Here is a 17,409-nt window from a genome sequence, read left to right on the forward strand (position 1 = left end):
CGAACGTTGTCCTCGCCGCTAACATGGCGGCGAAAGGACGCTGAAGGTGAAGCAGCCAGTGGCAAGTCGCAATGCATTGTGACATGCTTTTGAGACGCCCAGCGATTGCGCGTCTGGCATCCACATCCACTGCGATAACAAAGTCGGTGGGTTGAACACGATGAAAAGTGGACTCGCTGCACTTGCTTCTGGTTCGTCTCATCTCAGTGGTGCCGGCGTTCGGAGTTCGCCAGACTTGCTTCGTTCCAGGTCCTTGCACTTTCACTGTCGTCTTCGTGTCCTGGTGCGAGATGTCTTCCATTCCATCGAAGAAGTCGCCGCAAGCATTCAAGCATATGTGGATGGTGCCGAAAAGCCATCATCGCCATCGGGAGTCTCTCCAGGTTTCTCCTTCGACCAGCAGTCGAGGCAATACAAGGTTGTCTTATGCGCAACTGACGGCTGATCTTTCTCCTCGCATTGTTCGCATTCACGTAACTGATCGCGCGGAAAAGGTACGCCAGGATGCGCTTTCTGGAAGCATAGACGGCACCAGACCTTACCGTGGTAGGTAACAGGCTCTCCTTTGAGGTATCTATTCTTACACTTCTTGTTGCACTGAGCAATCAGTGAAGGCTCTTCATCAGTCGTATTGAAAACTGCAAGAGTCTGGTCAAAAAGATCGGCGCCCTGACTCTCTCTTTGAAGTCTGATGGCCTTCCGCTCTTCGAAATTGGCAGAGGCTCTACCACGAGCGGCTGACGGTCCAGTTCTGGTGAGTCGAAAGAGTCGCATGGCAGGCTTGTTCTCCTGGGTCGGAACGAAACATAAGGAGCCGTGCTGAGTACTACGGCCTTGTAAACTTTTCCGATTCACGAGAAGAGGTCCATTGCTCGCCTCGCTGATCTGCGCAGGCACTGGGCTGGCATCATCCATGGTATACTCACGGAGAGGTGGCGTAGCTGGCCTCCTGTCCTCTCCAAAACTCTGCTGGCTCTGGCTGTTCTGCTCAGTCGGCATACTGGCGTCTTGCATGGCTTGGTCGTTGGGAGGCGGTGGGGATGGCTGGACGCCCGATGGAGCATCCGAGATCTCCAGATCGGTACCCATAGCCATCTGCCCCTCGTCTCCGACCTCGTGCTGCCCGCTGACCTGCTGCTCAGTCGGTGTAGGAGCATCGTGCATCTGCTCCTCTCGGAGATGCTGGACCTCAGGAACCGGGATGGATCGCGCAGGATCCGCAGTCTCGTCCATCGGCTCGGTCTCTTCTCCCGCACCAGCAGACTCGGCAGTGCCATTGTCGGCCGCTGTACTGGCCTCTTCGGCACCAGCCTGCTCGAGACCCGGGCCTTCCTTGGCGTCAGGCTCCGACTGGACAGTTGTGTGAGGTACCGCCACCTTCTCAACATCAACACGCCCAGAAAGGCCGTTCTCACCGGCTGTACTGGGCTCTCCGGCCTCAGTCTGCTCGGGAGATGGCTCTTCGGTCGGCCGGGTCTCTCTGCCCTGCTCCTCCTCTCCGCCTTCCTTGCTCGACACAGTCGGCTCTTCGGCCGCTGCAGTGGCCTCTTCTTTGGCCTCCGGCTGGGGAGGAGGCGCGGTCGGTGCTGCCGGAGCCTTCGCCGGCGTTGGCTGGCTGATGGGCTTCTCCGAGCCATCGTCTGCCCTGGTGACCTTCTCAAACCGTACGCTGGCGGAACTCTTGACAGGCTGCGCGAGAAGATGCCGATACTGCAGAGACTGCGCTCTCGCTGCTGGATGCACCAAGCACGATCTCAGGCCGCTTGCCCTCTTCTCGAGAACGATACGCCTTGTCGTGTCCGGCGCGCTCGCTGTGCTGGCGGCAAACGGCCTTTTCGATCGGAGAAGCGTTCCAGTGATGCGCTTTGGCGGCAGAGGAGGGAAGTACAGCTGTCGCGCAGTTCTCTGCGCCACTGGTGGTGGCGGTGGTGGTGCCGGTCCTGAGGTCGGTGCCTGTGATGATGTTTGTGGTGGAGAAGGGGCGGGTGCGACAGGTGCGGCGGGCAGGATGTTTGCTGCCTCTCCGCTCGGTGGCAGAGCAGGTGGTAGTACAGCGATTGCTGTTACGTTCTCGGGAAGGCCGATCCAGGAGATGGCGAACACAAACAGGAGACAGAACCAGAGAGAACTGCTGCGGAGGTGGCGGGCGGGGAGGCTGTCGCTCTCAATGAGCCATACGGTGGTGGGTACGACGATGTCGCGGCCGACAGCGAGAACGGGCTATGAGAAGGTAAGCATGGAATGACACACTCGAAGGATGTTCTCGCTTACCACAGCGGCCGAGATGCTGGTGAGCGCCTTGTGGGTAGCGCAAGGCTTGTCGTGGTTCAGGAGAAGGAAGAAGAGGGAGAGGCAGGCGAAAATGGCCGTGATGATGGTATGGTCTTGCATTGCTGCTGAGTGCGCTGGTGATGGTTCAGAAAGCTTCTTGCAGGTATGATTGTGGTTGCGGAGGTGATCGAAAGATGGCCTCGAGCTTGTGTGTGGGTGCGTATGGACGCAGAGTGTCCAGGTATACAGGAGGTGAGTGTGTCTTTGGGTGAGGTTTTGAAGCCGACAACAAGGTATTGTTGTCACGCAGCGTGGGACGGCCCGCCGCTTAAGCTCACCATTAGTGACGTCGAATGCATGTGATTGTCACATGTCACATGAAAGTTGAAACTCACATTCCTGTTCAAACGAGTTGGAGGTGTACAGCAATGCAGTATTGGAAACAAAGGACTAGATTGGCTATAACGTACAAAGAACAGCACGACGAAACGGAGACATCCAGCTCACTTCACAAAGCCATGCTGGTATGGCATGACAGACCCACCGTTGTAGATGCCATAGCCTCACCTCCAGAACAAATATCTCTGTTCTCGAGGCGGACAACAAGCCAGGCCTTAAGGACCTCATCCAGATCGATACTACACTCGCGTATGTGGACGAGTTCCCGGTCGTTGTGCCTGGTCTGTTCATTCTGGAGTAGGCTACAACGCATACCATGTTAGCTACCGTCTCTGGGATCGGGTGAATGTCGGATACAAACCGTGGCTGAAGGAGTATACGCCCGAGCAGTAAGGCAGAGTAATATCAAGCTGAAACTAGCCCTCCGGAGCCTCGACGACCTTTCCAGAGACCATGCTACGCTATTGCCATAGCTACTTGTCCTACGCTTGCCTCCAGAATACGTGATTACCTTTGGACGTGACCTCGTCGAAGTCTATAGCTGTATTAAGTATCTAAAGTCTATGCTACTGGACTGTCTCACCACCTTTGGCAACCATCCATGAACTCTGTAGCTCCAGCTCGTCTTGCCAGTAATCCGGCGCCTCGTCCTTGCGAAATCCAGGAGCTGAAGCAAAGTCTCCCCAGACGATGCCACAGTCGACCACATACTCATCCCAGTGGGCCAGTAGCTCCTTGTACTTTTCCGGCTCAGCCCTGGCAAGGTCTTCGGTCTCACCGGGATCCCGGGCAATGTTGAAGAGCTCCCACCCTGTGTCGCCTTCTCCTACGCCTCCATGCTTCTTGTCGATGTGCACAATCTTCCATTCTCCTTTCCGTAGAGCACCACGGGCGAACAGCTCCCATCCGACGGGCTCTTGTGACGAGTAGATTGCCCACGTCTCGTCCTCCTCCTCCTTCTCTCCTCGGCCAAAGTAGGGCATCCAGGAGCGACCCCGAACAGCATGCACATCTTTGCCTCGGAAAGTGGTCATCTTGCGAGTTGTCACATCCTTCGCATCATATAGCGCTGCCGAGCGCTCCTTCGCTGATGCTGGTGGGAGAGAAATGCCGGCAAGGTCGAGGAATGTGGGCAAAAAGTCCATGACGGTCGAAAAGGAACGATTCAGGGAGCCCTTCGGTGGTGCGCAGGGCATCTTGTTGATAGGAGGCTTGACGACGCAGGGGACTAAGATGCCTCCCTCAGAGGGATAGCACTTAAACAGCCTCGAGGGGGCGGTTGAGGCTTGGGCCCAAAGAGGGCCGAGCCTTGAAAGGAATGTCAGCTTGCTCTTCAGTCAAATCTGCTTTCGGGAGCAACGGCACATACCATGAAAACGAGTTCCAGGCACCAAGGTTCTCATACGAGTTGTCATAGTACTGGTGGATAGCCTGCAGAATGTTATCGCCCATGACGGCTGCGGACAGGATGTTAGTATGTGTCTCTTCCCTGCTCGTTCATGGATCACTTGCGGACAGCCTCCAGCCTAAATCAGAATAGTAAGCCGCCAGGTCCCTGCTCGAAGTCATCTGGAGAGAACTCACGCAGCGCCCTCCGCCCCGTTATCACTCATAAAGACGATGAAGGTGTTGTCATACTCCCCGCTTTTCTTTAGGTAGTCGACCACTTTACCGACGTTCACGTCTATCGAATCTACCATACCCGCATATGCTTCCATAGCACGGCATGATAGCTTCTTCTCCTCGGGCGTAAGCGAGTCCCATTCCCGTCCGCCTACTTTGGAAGTCTCGACGTCGTGTGGAATGGCCGACGCGTTGATGATACCCATCTCGGCGAGTCTCTGTAAGCGGCGTCGTCGCAGAGCGTAAGGACCATCATCGTATACACCCTTATACCTACACCGCTATTAGCTTCACCCAGAGGCCACACAACACATGGTCAAGGGTCTACGTGCTTGTCACGGGATTCTTTAGAACATTGCAAAGGCCAATGAGGTGCAGTGTAGGGCAAAAATCCGAAGAAAGGCTTCTTGATCTCTTCTTGAGTCCGATCCTCGAAGTACTGGATCAACCGGTTTGTGTAGGTATCTGTTGAATAGAAGCCGCTCCGGTCGCCAGTCTTGTTAGGTGGTCTAGTAGTAACGCAAGAATGAGTAAAACATTTTGTCACCGAAAGACAGTGGGCCATGCCGATCGTCAAAGCCCTACATGTACTTTGACTCACATATCAACCTTGACGCCCTTCTCGGCGTGGATTGGACGTCCACCGACAGGAAAACTTTCCTGGACGGGCTCCCAGCCATAATGGTTGCAGCATCCCGGGAGCATGGCAAAGGCGTGTTGGAACCCACGGTTCCAAGGTCCTTGAGAGGCGCGTAGTCCAAGATGCCACTGCAAAAGATTCAGCCCTCAGCCATCCAGGCTTTCTGTACACCATGGCGCAGACTCGACGTTCGGGCTTTCGGAGGGACCGACCTTGCCAGACATTGCCGTGAAGTAACCATTGTCTGCCAGGAGCTCTGGCAGAGTAGCCACCTGGTCGTTCAAGAAACCCTCGTATCCCGCCTTGCCAGACCATCGCTTCTTTCCCTTCTCGCTGGCCTTGTACTCGATCAAGACGCCCAGGCCGCCCAAATGCGCGTCTGTACCGCTCAGCAGCATGGCGCGAGTGGGAGAGCAGGCGGCGGCAGCATGATGGTTGAGCATGCGCATACCCTCGCTGGCTAGCTGGTCGATGTTCGGCGTCTTTATCTCGGCGCCATAACAGCCAATGTCGGAGAAGCCCTAGGAATAAAGAGACGGTGAATTTCTATACTCCCTCGCACGATTGATGCCGCAAGGTGCCACTTACCAGATCGTCCGCCAGGATGAAAAGAAAGTTGGGAGGTTTGCTCGTGGTGCCGTTCATTTTCCCCGCGGTCTTGTAATACAGAACATTATAGTCGTTTGCATAAGAAGTGAGGACTGTCGCTTCCAAGCTCTGACCAGCTTCGCGCGAATCTTGCGCGGCCGATGGTAGGGCTAGAGCACGATGATCATGACTCGCTCGGAGTGATAGGAGGTATGTATTGGTCGCTGACTTGCTGGATCCCTCCTCTGTCGCTCCGAGCGAGTCCGAGCGAGTCCTAGCGACTTCCGCCAACGCCAAACGACTCCGAACGAAGTTGCCTTAGTGTCTAGGGTGTCTTCGCTTCCTTCTTGAACGGAACCTCAGTCCAGATCTGCTGTCGTTCCTGTGTTATACTTGATCGCTGACGACGATTTGCACCAAGTCACCTTCACCTCTGGCCTGTTGTCTAAGAACGAGTGACCGACAAAATGATGCAACGCAGGAGCTTCAAGGCGACGTGGTCCGTTGTGACACCCATGTTACTGTTCTCTTGCTTCTGTCTCTTAATCGGCGACATGCTGTTCGGCTACGATACTGCCAGCTTCGGGGGCATCCTCGCCAATGCGGTGAGTCGTGAGTTAGGGTAGGCTCCTCCTCGCAACTGGCGCTAATCACGTCGGCTCTGCCTAGGGTTTCATCGACCAGTTTGGCACTCTCGATCCCACCACGGGGGAATGGGCATTCGCCTCCAACGACACCTCGCTGCTGTCTTCAATTCCATTTGTCGGCAAGTTCCTCGGCTGTCTCCTCGCTGGCCCGGCCATCGAGAGGTTTGGGCACCGCATGGTCTTCTTTGGCCTCTCTGTCATATCCATCCTTGGTATCATCAGTATGTCGACCCCCGCCTCCGAAACAAGCAAAGCCGCGATGCAGATCACTGAGTCCTTCCTGTACAGTTGAAATCACAGCTGCCGACTCAGCCAATGGGTCCGGTAGATTTGCCCAGTTCATCGTTGGTCGAGTCATTGTCTACATTTCCGTCGGTCTGGTCGAAGTGGACGTGACGTGAGTGTTACTCCATGAATCTGCAAGGTTTCTCCAGCGTCCTGACTAGCCGGCCACAGTACCTACCAAGCTGAGATTGTTCCGGCTCCTTTCCGAGGCCTCGTCGTCGTCTCCTTGCAACTCTTCCTCAATGCTGGAACCATTCTTGCCACAGGAGTCAACAAGGCATTCTCGGACTACACAACGGCCGTCGGCTGGAAAGTTGTCACCGCGATCCAGTTTATCTTCCCCTTGCGTGAGTAGCCCACCGTTCATCGACACTTGATCGTCTCTAACTTGACACCCGCAGTTATGATCGCCTTCACCTTGTTCATTCCCAGCTCTCCTCGATGGCTCTTGTCCAAAGATCGCACCGAAGACGCTGTCGCGTCTCTGTCGCGGCTGAGGTCGCAGCACGAAGTCGACTCGGGCCACTGCGAGATTGAGATTGCCGCCATTCGGGAGGCTTTGCAAGAACACGTCCACAAGGCTTCGTGGTGGAGCTTGGTCCGGGGGACCAACCTCCGTCGCACGGCGCTGACCTTGGTCTACTATTTCTTCCAGCAGGTGAGCAAGCTTTGAGCCATGCTTTGCTCGGGTGACCAGCGGCCTAACCAGTGCTGCAACCACAGACAACCGGCCAAGCCTTCGTGTCCACCTACCAGACTACCTTCTATCGGGAAAACGGCTACGCAAGCAACGCCTTTCTCTACCCGGTCATCAATTCCGTCCTTAGCTTCTTGTCGGTCGTTCCGGCCATGTACATGGTTGACCGACTGGGGTGAGTAGCTACGTGACATCTGATTCTCGGCGGCATGCTCAACTGACAAATCCTCCTTGTAGCCGTCGTTGGACTCTCTTAATAAGCTACTCCCTCCAAGCCTTTTGGATGTATCTGCTCGCTGGCCTTGGTGAGCGCGCCAACAAGACAGGAACCCAGAGTAACACCATTGTGGCCGCCTTCATGCTTTTCGCCTTTAGCTATAATGTGAGTACTCCCGCAGCTGGCGTTCGAACCCAGACTTTGGATACTGACAATCTGGTGTAGATGGGCAGTGCTTCCATTCCCTACCTTCTGGGTAGTGAGATCCCCAACAGTGCTGTGCGTGAGAAGACGCAGGCCATTGGCACCTCGTGGAATGTCGTCTGGGCCTTCGTAACCAACTACAGCATCCCGTTCATGATTGACAACATCCACTTCAAGGTCGGCTGGGTCTTCGGCAGCATATCCATCGTTGCCTTCGCTTTCACCTTCATGTTCCTGCCGGAGACCAAGGGTCGTGCGCTTGAGGAGATCGATGCCATCTTCAAGGTCAAGTTCAACCCGTTCCGCAGCAGCGAGGTCCAGTACGCAGAGGCTGAGTACCGTGTTGGCGTCTTGGAGGGTGAGAAGGAGAAGGAAGACCTGAAGCCGGAATCGACTTGGAATGAGAGGAGCACGACAGATGTGTCACACGTGTAATAAAGAGGAATTGGCCTAATGCTGTATTTCTATTGCAGTACGAAAAGTCATCACTTGCTGTCAATGCTTCCACAGTCGGGACCAAACAAAAGCGTATTGATACATCGTTGCAATACTTACTACGTGATATATTCTGATATACATCAGATGCGTTGGGTATTGATCTTTCCCGCATCACAGCTGACTCCAAAATGTAGTGGGATCCCCAGTCTGATAAGTCGATGGCCCCGACCCGCCTAGGAACCACGACCAGTCGAGAGGGAATGTTTCGTAGGGTTGTTCGGTCTCTGAGAGTCCTGAAGAAGACTGCATGGTCCCGGCCAGACTGGGGTCGTCGATATCCGTTGCCTCGGGCAGGTTGAGTGACTCCAACGGCACCGAAGGCACAGACTGTGCCATCGTAGACCGTGGTTGGGCATTGTTGACGTCGTTGGCATCAAGACGCGGCGAGGTCCTCGCCGAAGGAGCGGCTGTCTCGCAGCCCACCTTGAACTGCAGTAATGTCTCATCCTGCGCAACGTTCGCTGACGAAGAGGCACCTCGGCGCAGCCTTTCGATCTTGGCCCACCGAAAGTCGCGGAAGTCATACTCGGCTGCGTCTTGGCCGACCAACTGGTACTCACTAAAAACGGAGTCAGAGAGAGCTTGCGCTTTTTACGAATTTGCGGAAGGTCATGAACCTGAGGAATGCATCAAGATCGGTTTGACTAAGGAGATCTGTGCAGTCGCACCGCAGGAGGCGATGGACTGCTTCAACGTGCTATTTTGTGTCAGCTCCAGCCCTAAAACTCTAAAAAGTTCACTGACCAGCTGCTTCACAAATTCCGACCGATCCGCAAGACCCCGTATCACTGTAAGAAGATACGGAATTGCCTCCGTCAGCTCGGGAGCCTTAGGGTCAACGAGTGGATCTGATTGGGCCAAGCGTCGAGGTTCGAAGAGGAGGACTGCCAATGTTAGAATGACGTCTTGAGATCAGTTGAGCATCAAGCATATGCTTACTTTCCAGGGCAACGTAAGCGTGCACTCCCATTTGTGGGTCGAATCCGATGCCCGCTTCTATCGCTTTCCTGTATACGCCAGCTATCGGCAAAGCGTGTGATATCCTTTTGCGTCGCACGTGCGGTATCAGATGAGCTTGAGCTGGATCTCGCCGATAGATCTCAAGAGCAGCTCGACCGACGACAATGAAGAGATTGTGACGCAAGATGTGTAATAAGAAAAATGTGATGATTCGACCGTGGTGGAGAAAGATGTTGTCGCTGTTCAGATGAAAGCGGCTCGGCAAGGCGGTTGTCACCCTTTCGACTTCGGCCTCCAGATCGGTCAGCTCTGCTGATAATTGCTGGACGGTTTGCTCCTTGTGTGAAGCGCGGAAGGCGAAATGCAGAGCACTGCGACGCGTGGAGGCTGTCCGAAGGAGATAGGCTGACATGTCGAGCGGTGGGCGAACATCGCCGTCGTTCGTAGGCTGGGCGGGGTCATAGAACAGAGGCTCAGTCACAGCGGTCTCGTTGCTGAGGAAAGTCGCTTCGTCGCATGGAAGCTGAAGGCGGTAGGTCTTTTCGTCGACGGTATGGAAGCCGTATCGACCTCCATCAACGATAGTATCGCTGTACAACGTGGACCAGGCAAGGCGACGCAGTGCCTCACGTGATAACAGTGGAGAAAGCTGTACGTTGGAAGCGAACGTGGAGGGATAAGTGCGATCAAATGTCTGCAGCGACATCATCTGCATCATCCTGACGGCGATTCTTCTGTAAGATACTACACCCGTGAAACAGGCATCGGTGGAGAGCAGATTGTCCACTTACCTCGTGCACTCGGCGCCAAGGAGCCACGCAGATGTGAAGTTGCCACGGTTGAGATCGTAGTGCTGAGCTAACAGGAGTGTCTGTCCAAACCAATGAGTCGCCATACTCTTCACCGAGGGGTAAACACGTACCATGAGCTGGATTGCCCCGAAACCTTGATGGAGGCGGGGGAGCAGAGCTCCAAGGGCGTCGTCCACCCAAGCATCTGCTCTTGCCAGATTCTCTCCCGTTGGCTGAGCGGCAAACCTGTAGACTGAACATGAGAAGATCGACTAGGCCAAACAGATACGCAAGGCAGATCAGTCTTACCTCATTGCGCTGGCAATCACGAGTAGTGTCAACTCGCGAGGGGCTTTGCCTTTGACGAGAAGCCGACTGAAGTGTGGTTGATGGATGAAGGCGAAGTACCCGAAATCTGATCAACTTGTAATCAGTGCCATAATTCACCTTCTTCAAAGTAAGGAAGAACAAGAGAGGGGACAAGTTGTGAACTCACGATGTACTGACGTGAAGTATAAACGTGTTAAGTACTCCAGCTCCACACTCGACGGCAGCTGTCCAAGCCATGCTGGATCTGGATGCGCACTGTTCGGTGACGACGAAGCAGGCAGCGTTACAACCCCGCCCTCAACACCAAGATGAGCCCCTGTCTGAGGCCGACTGAGTTGTGAGGGCGCTGAACAAAGTGGGGAAGTTGACGGCGTAGTCTTACTGGCACCGTGGACAAGATTGACTGGCTCCCCGCGACAAGAATCCATCCTGTGGACAGGCGTGGAACGTATGCATTCTATGCCCAGCTCACTACACTTGTCGCACACGGCATGCACCTCCCCAACACACTTGAGCTGTTGATTGTCAGTGAGCGACTTCTACTCCATGGTGAGAATACAATGCATACCTTCTTGTCTCTGCAGGTATTGCATGCTGTCGAGTTGGCCCTTGGCGATGGTCTTACCCTCTGATCGTTGGGCCCTGGCCACTTGCAAGTCCGCCCGGCTTTGCGACATGGAGTGCACATTGGTTTGCCCTCATCACATTTGACCTGCACCATCAGCCCACGTCAGGTCATAGTGCTTAGCCGGTGACGTGGATGAGGGAGACTTGACTCTGCTCACCTTCCTGTGTCTGCACGTACGACATCCTGTCCGCGTCCGATGTATTGTCGTCTTGATCTTCCTATGTAGCATATTATGAACAGAGAGCGCTGCCGACGAGTCCACGGACGGGTAAGACTCCAGGTGATCCATCAGCACATGCTTGACCAGGACGACAACAAATGGAAGAAACCGCACTACCTAAGGTTTGTTTAGTGGAAGGAGTGGAAGACTAATCAGCAGCGCAGGAATTGTAGGCTGAGGTTGTCGGTGAGCGAGTCATGAGAGCCACACTACATGTACCCCTCACGCTCTCGGCAATGTCTCCCGTCGCTTCCATGTCTGTGAGAAGCGCAGTGGCGATTGTCCTGTCACTCACGTAGACGGATTATCAGTTCGATCGGATGCGTTGCTCGCCATACTGACTCACTGCAACCAACGCGGCGAACGTGTGCCATTGCACAGTTGTGGGATCGTGTAGCAAGGCGTGTCATTCTATACAGATGTGCTGTAAGCACAAGGACTAGGTAGGTAACAATGCCCTGCTGCCTCTCTGCTGTGGAACATGTCGCCTGACAACAAAGTCGTGACTCCTTGTCGTGCAGCTACCAAAGCATCTGTAGAGCTCGTTCTATCACAGAACGCCTACCCGACCTACCCCCACTCCCCCAAAAAGATACTAGTGACAGCGATCAGTCTGTAAATGAAAGCATAACAACTTCTGTCGCTGCGATCGTCACCGAAAGACCATCAATGGGTTCCTCGACAACATCACCAGAAGGCGCACCATCGATTGTCTCGAACGATTGACCGGCCCAAGTACTAGTCCACATGTTAGCATATGTATCGTCAGGCCGTGGCCACTCTTCCTCCGCTGCAGCAATGGTTAACCAATATAGAAGCAACTTACATGTCCTGGGTGGCGGTGGTATATGGAATGGAGAGGCGTTTAGCGGTAGCACGGCCTGCCGCGTGATCTCCCTTCAATGTCACGGTCATAGCTGACCTCGTGACATTCCTCTCGGCCACATTCGAGTTGATGAGAACCATCCGGGCCAGCTTTCCATGCTCCCAAGCCCCATAGGCCGCCAGTTGAGCATTGCCAGTTTCGACTTCCGCTACGCTGGCGACGCCACTCCTGCCAATCATCTCGTTCACGACCAGCAGTCCGTTATACTTGGGCATGATGTGAGGACGTTCGATCTGTGTGCCATTGGGAAACCCCCATCCGGGCATGAAGGAGGAGAACATGCGGTTGGGAGTGCTGTGCAAGTAGACACGGCGAACTCCCATGGAGGCTCCCATGAGCATATAGTCAACCGCCCATATGGCTGCTTCGCCGGTGTTGGAAAGGCCAAAGATTCCTTCGCTTTCGTTACCCAACAAGTTAGCTTGAACATGTATCATCCACTTATAGACAGGCAGAGAGGGAGGTGGGACCTTACGCAGCATAGTCACCAGCTTCGGCCTATCGGCATTAGCCAGGTTCGCAACGGAACAGACACCAGCAGAGAGAGACATGCATATCACTTACCAGGTAATAAGTTCGGTTATAACTGTGCGTCTTGGAAATACCGTTATACAGCAGTGAAGTGTTAGCACGGATGCTCTGTTTGTCCATAAGCGTACCTGGCGGGGGACCACCGGGCACTGCACCGATCTCGCCAGCTCCGGAATACTGGTGTTCTTCTAAAACGAAGTTTGCAGAAGCGATCTCCTCGTCATCAAGGATCCCCGCCTGGAGCGTTCCAGCAAGCTGGAAACCGACTCCTTGCACCTCGGATCCAATCCAGAGTGTCGGCTCGCCTTTACCGCCGAGCGCGATGTGCTTGAGTAGGGTATGGGCGAGTGAGGTCCAGTGCGACACGAAGTCAAACGCGTGGTCGAAGTAGAAGTTGGGCTCGTTGCCCACCTGGATGAACTGAAGGTTGATGTCTTTTGTAAGAGAGCGAGAACCCTGGAATGCTTCGGCAAGCATTTCAGACTGTTTGGCGACTTCGCTCTTCTCGTAGAGATTGACACCAAAGGTGACGTCCGTGCCGGCAGGCAAATTACCTGCCAGGGCATACCAGTCTCTGCCGATGGAAGTGTTACCCCGAGTGGCCGACGTGAACGGGCCATAGACATAAGTCAGATCGCTCGCGTTCCAGAGCTGAAGAGAGGTGTCGACGTAGGCCTGGTTTTCGCTTGTACCTAGGTGTTGTCTGGGTGAGACACATAGTACAGGATAGCGAGCTGCCACGACGACTTACCGCCAATGCGTATGGGAGGCGTCTTGCCCGTCCTCTCGCCCATGTTCGCCCATAGCTGACTCATATACTCGTTCGGCTGACCCGTGGCATTGCCCCCATAAGTTGGCCAGTACTGGAACTCCAGCGAAACGGCGTTGAAGCCTGGGTCTACTGGTATCGCAAATGGTGGCTCCGAGGCAAGTAACGCAATCGGGACTTCGTCTGTGATGTTTAGTATAGCTCTCGTCGCGCTGGAACGAGTGGCAAGCTCGATGATAGTGCTTGGGATCTTCATCGTAATGTCTTTCGAGGGGAATCAAATATCGTTCGGCGGCTTCACTCAGGCCTTGGGTAGAGACATGGAGCCGAACGGGTTTTGAGACCATGTTTAATAGAGCTTCTGCGGACGTCCTGCTCCGAGCGAGGTGAGTCTGGACGTAGATTGTACCGTAACGTCTCTCGCGAGGATGCCTCGCTTGGAGCGCCAACTTAGGTCTATGAATAAACCACACTCTACTTTGCGATGAAGTCGTAATGTCGATACGTCGTAGTTTAGTACTATCGTCGAACAAGAAAGTTTAGAGTAGGATTATTTCGGGAAAAGCTCTGATATTTATCAAGTATCTTAGGTTAGTATAATCTAAAGAGCCCACCACAACCAGCGCCATTGCTAGAATTCACGCGTCGTATGCGAGGGATCAGCCCTGGAGACAAATACGTCTTCCCGAGTCGGATGTCTCTCCCATTCTGCGGCGTGGGCCTCAGCCTCAAGCTCAGCGTCCAAAACGTCCAACATCGAGACGTCCGACGCTCTTCGACCATCTGCTGTCGGCTCTTGCGGGAGTGGTCTTTGAGGCTCGACACACCTTGCCTTCATCCGGCGCGTATCGGCCGGCCGCAGCGCTTCTTGAGGCTCGTAGACAACGGTCTTTGCTCTCATGCAGCGGAGTGTTGCCCGTCTGTGCATCGCGGCAAGTTTCAGCTGAATTTCGCGCTCGACGCGCGCCGCCTTTTTCAGCCACATCATCAGACTCGGACTCTTGACGGACTTCTTCCCCCAATCTCTCAATAACTGGCCTAGTCTGACGGACATTCGCTGCGCTCTAATGAGCATATCGGGGGGCACCCTTTGCGTTTCCGGGGTCGAGCCAAGATAGAGCTGTGATATCCGATACGACGTCTTGCGGAGCGAGAAGAGGACTCTTCTTCCCTTGATACCTCGATCTTTTGACGAAGGGTTGATCGAGACTGAGCTCCGCTCTAACATAGGCAGTCGTCTGAGGAAATTGACCTAATTCGGACATAGGTAGGCAGAGGCATCGGTGTGTCGAGGAGTGGCGTGGAGGTTTTGGGGAGCAGTGCCAGAACGATTCACAGAAGGGAAAGGACGACGTGAGGCCGTCGAAGGTCTTGAGCTCCGAACTTGCTCAGCATGTCGCTCATCAGGAGGGTTGGGTTGGTTGGCCGTAGATTGGGCGATGCTCTGCTCGTTGACTCCGATTCCGTTGGGGGCGGCTTCAGCGTTGCTTTGACCTTCGGAGGGGATACGATCTGGCACCTCCTGGTCAGCGCTACTCTGTTTTTGGGGATAGCTTAGTAGAACGTTCTCCAAAAAGCCATCAGACTCATGGAGTCTTCCTTCTGCTGCAAGCTCAATGGCTCTTAGCAACATGTAACAGTCCCTGAATGCTTGCCAGCGCCGTTCTTCGAAAGCTTGGCCCAACTTTGCTTCGCGGAGCACTTTATGCTTCAGCTCAGCCCTCACCCCAGTATACACGGCCTGGTGGAATGTTTCATAGACCTCCTTGCAGTACGATTGGTCTGCTGGCTGTTCCTCTCGACTGATGCGGAGTCGTTGGACACAGAATTCGAGATCAAGCTCCAGCTTCGTAAGTCGGTCCACCGGGGCCTGTGCATGCTGTGCATCCTCTTCATCCCGGTCACACTTCTCCTGATGATTTCCTCCAACTTCTTTCCGAGTGGATGATTTGGGCAAGCCTTTCGTTGCGTGAGCTTGCGTAGTACCGATGTCTGGCTCGGATCCACTTGGGCGGGCGGAGGGGGTGGATGGGCTGACATCACCAAATTCCTCCACCCTCTGGACGACCGGCTCGTAAAGGTCCATGGCAATGGGCCTTCCGTTTGCCGCGTCTCCAACAGCCGTCAGAAGCTCCTCTGCTCGACGGATGACTTCGTTTCGATTCTGCCAAATGATCGGATCGCCCTGTGCGAGCTCCTAAGTCACACCTTTCAATGGCAGCAAGACCTCATGCACCACCCTTTGCGAATACAATAGCAAGAATGACCATAACTGGGTAGGGTGGTAGTACAAAAGCTGGAAGCTTTGTCGGAAGTCGGTGATGAAGCCTTCAAGCTTCAGTCCTAGGTCTCTCACTTGATTGCCATACAGCCTCCGACGAGCGTCTCTCGCGTCTCCGTTTGTGTCCTGGGGCGACCCTTCCAGGACGCTGTCGGGCTCAAGCTGGCTCGGGTGAGACGTACCTGTGGGCAGAGTGGGCTGATCGGCGCCAGCCACTCCTGCGCTGGCATTGGCTTCTTCAGAGCGGGCCGTGCTGCCTGCGTTGTGGTTCGGCAAATCTGTGCATTCAGCTCGTTCTCGCTGCCATGGTCGGAGTCAGGCGGTGTCGGGTTCTGTTGAGAGCCAGTTCGCTGCTGGAGAATGGTCATTGTACTCACGGCGTCGTGTTCCCGCGATGCAGGTTGAAGAGGTGGTCCGGGGAATGACTTGTCTGCATCCTCTTCGTCAGAAGACGGTGGTGTCAAAGGTCCTTGCGGCTGATCAAATTGTCCAGCTCCTGCCACCGCGACCTCGTTGCGGTCAGTTGTCGGAGGGGGCGGGGTTCGCGGGGGGGTTGTGTCGTACAACTCGTCGAAACTAGCCGGGCGTGCTGTTGGTGGTGACACAGTCTGTACCGGATTTCGCTCAGCCGCGGAGAGTGGAGCGCATGAGGTTGCAGGAAGCGGCTCTATAAGAGCTTCAAGCTTCGCTTTCCTGATCTCTGGGCTGGCAGGAGCTTTGGCAGAAGCGATCGTAATTTCCTCTGTCCCAGGCTGCCCGGACATATGGCCTTCCGGCCCACTGCTCGCAGTCTGTCGAGCCTCCACCGCCTGAGCAGGCGCAGATGCCGCCGGCTCGAAAACCTCCTTGGGGTCCACTCCTTTACGCTCGCAAAAGGCGATTATCTGCGCACGGCTGTTGCCACCCTGGGCCACAACGCGCCGTATGAGCTGGACAATAGCAGCTCTCCTGGAACAGGTGCCCTGGTCCTCGTGATGCGTATTGCGTTCGGGGCCGGCTGGGTCGTCACATTCATCTGAAACGGATTCACAGTACGCCTGATGCTTCGGTCGGCTGGCCGCAGGTCGTTCGGGTGCCGCAGCTGCTGGCGCAGGAACCGCAGTCTGGACAGGCGATCGAGCTGTTGCGGACTGTGGAATCCGCTGCTGTGCTGCAGGTGGTGTAGTCACAGATGATGTGGGTACTGTGGTTGATGTAGAAGCAGCAGTTGTTGTAGATGCTACAGTGGGCGCAGGTGGTGCGGTTGCTGTAGAAGCAGGAGCTTGCACAGGAGCTGGCGTAGAAGTCTGAGCTGGTGTCGGTGCCGTCGCGGCCTGCGACACTTCAGGTGCAACCGTCACAAGGAAGGACCAAACTTCTGCAAAGATTAGCGAGACCATTAGCCAGAATATCAAATTCAAAAGAACAGCCTGGGGGTCATGGGTGTGACCGGACTCTCGTTGGATGAAAGCCCAAATCATGCACGAGAAGCGTACAGCGGTGATGACTGGGAACGTGAGGAACTGGGGAAAGCTGTTAGCACATCATTCTTGACGAGGATGGGCGGGAACTTACGAGAACAATCAACCGGTTCATCTTTTTATTGCACGCCTCAGAACGAACGGTCGGGTCTGCCCATTTCAACAATAATAGGCACAGTCCGATGTGCGAGAAAGGATCCAGCAGTGGACGGTACAAACGGGAGGCGAATTGGCTTGCCAGATGCGAAGCGAAGGAGTCCAGCTCGCTCAGGGATGTTGTACTATTGCACAAAGTGACGATGATGTGTAGTGCAGGGGCCGGAACGCATAGTAGTAGGAAAGAATGGCCTCGAAAGATGGGGCCGAGGACGTACCAGACGACGATGGCGATGGCGTATAGCCAGGACTCGTCCATCTTGGAGACCAATCGAGTCGTAAAGTCGTGGGGTGGATGGAGTCGGTGTATCTGTGGCCGGCCACGGTA

General features: G+C 54.8%; 7 protein-coding genes across 7 annotated transcripts; 1 reads left to right on the forward strand and 6 right to left on the reverse strand.

Annotated features, from left to right (window-relative positions):
- Positions 1 to 327: 327 nt before the first annotated feature.
- On the reverse strand, positions 328 to 2,391 carry LTR77_010288 (uncharacterized protein; the record flags this gene model as incomplete). The annotated part of the gene is made up of 2 exons (XM_064807511.1): positions 328 to 2,220; positions 2,272 to 2,391. The coding sequence occupies 2 exons, from the start codon at positions 2,389 to 2,391 to the stop codon at positions 328 to 330; spliced, it is 2,013 nt and encodes a 670-aa protein (XP_064654258.1).
- Positions 2,392 to 3,236: 845 nt separating this feature from the next.
- On the reverse strand, positions 3,237 to 4,499 carry LTR77_010289 (uncharacterized protein; the record flags this gene model as incomplete). The annotated part of the gene is made up of 4 exons (XM_064807512.1): positions 3,237 to 3,978; positions 4,040 to 4,127; positions 4,183 to 4,196; positions 4,255 to 4,499. 4 exons carry the CDS (start codon positions 4,497 to 4,499, stop codon positions 3,237 to 3,239), a joined length of 1,089 nt encoding a protein of 362 aa, XP_064654259.1.
- A 580-nt stretch (positions 4,500 to 5,079) lies between these two features.
- LTR77_010290 (uncharacterized protein) lies at positions 5,080 to 5,578 on the reverse strand (the record flags this gene model as incomplete). The annotated part of the gene is made up of 2 exons (XM_064807513.1): positions 5,080 to 5,454; positions 5,522 to 5,578. 2 exons carry the CDS (start codon positions 5,576 to 5,578, stop codon positions 5,080 to 5,082), a joined length of 432 nt encoding a protein of 143 aa, XP_064654260.1.
- A 497-nt stretch (positions 5,579 to 6,075) lies between these two features.
- On the forward strand, positions 6,076 to 8,006 carry LTR77_010291 (uncharacterized protein; the record flags this gene model as incomplete). The annotated part of the gene is made up of 8 exons (XM_064807514.1): positions 6,076 to 6,126; positions 6,191 to 6,389; positions 6,457 to 6,565; positions 6,625 to 6,800; positions 6,855 to 7,111; positions 7,177 to 7,325; positions 7,388 to 7,532; positions 7,593 to 8,006. The coding sequence occupies 8 exons, from the start codon at positions 6,076 to 6,078 to the stop codon at positions 8,004 to 8,006; spliced, it is 1,500 nt and encodes a 499-aa protein (XP_064654261.1).
- Positions 8,007 to 8,180: 174 nt separating this feature from the next.
- LTR77_010292 (uncharacterized protein) lies at positions 8,181 to 10,827 on the reverse strand (the record flags this gene model as incomplete). The annotated part of the gene is made up of 8 exons (XM_064807515.1): positions 8,181 to 8,628; positions 8,687 to 8,766; positions 8,814 to 8,953; positions 9,009 to 9,763; positions 9,821 to 9,900; positions 9,952 to 10,066; positions 10,130 to 10,235; positions 10,719 to 10,827. The coding sequence occupies 8 exons, from the start codon at positions 10,825 to 10,827 to the stop codon at positions 8,181 to 8,183; spliced, it is 1,833 nt and encodes a 610-aa protein (XP_064654262.1).
- A 779-nt stretch (positions 10,828 to 11,606) lies between these two features.
- Positions 11,607 to 13,440, reverse strand: LTR77_010293 (uncharacterized protein; the record flags this gene model as incomplete). Its single annotated transcript, XM_064807516.1, has 5 exons — positions 11,607 to 11,736; positions 11,825 to 12,382; positions 12,449 to 12,470; positions 12,544 to 13,107; positions 13,167 to 13,440. 5 exons carry the CDS (start codon positions 13,438 to 13,440, stop codon positions 11,607 to 11,609), a joined length of 1,548 nt encoding a protein of 515 aa, XP_064654263.1.
- A 996-nt stretch (positions 13,441 to 14,436) lies between these two features.
- Positions 14,437 to 17,340, reverse strand: LTR77_010294 (uncharacterized protein; the record flags this gene model as incomplete). The annotated part of the gene is made up of 3 exons (XM_064807517.1): positions 14,437 to 15,381; positions 15,648 to 16,967; positions 17,020 to 17,340. 3 exons carry the CDS (start codon positions 17,338 to 17,340, stop codon positions 14,437 to 14,439), a joined length of 2,586 nt encoding a protein of 861 aa, XP_064654264.1.
- Between the last annotated feature and the right edge of the window lie 69 nt (positions 17,341 to 17,409).

This window comes from Saxophila tyrrhenica (genome assembly GCF_035928015.1).
Source record: "Saxophila tyrrhenica strain CCFEE 5935 chromosome Unknown scaffold_22, whole genome shotgun sequence".
NCBI classification, from domain to species: domain Eukaryota; kingdom Fungi; phylum Ascomycota; class Dothideomycetes; order Mycosphaerellales; family Extremaceae; genus Saxophila; species Saxophila tyrrhenica.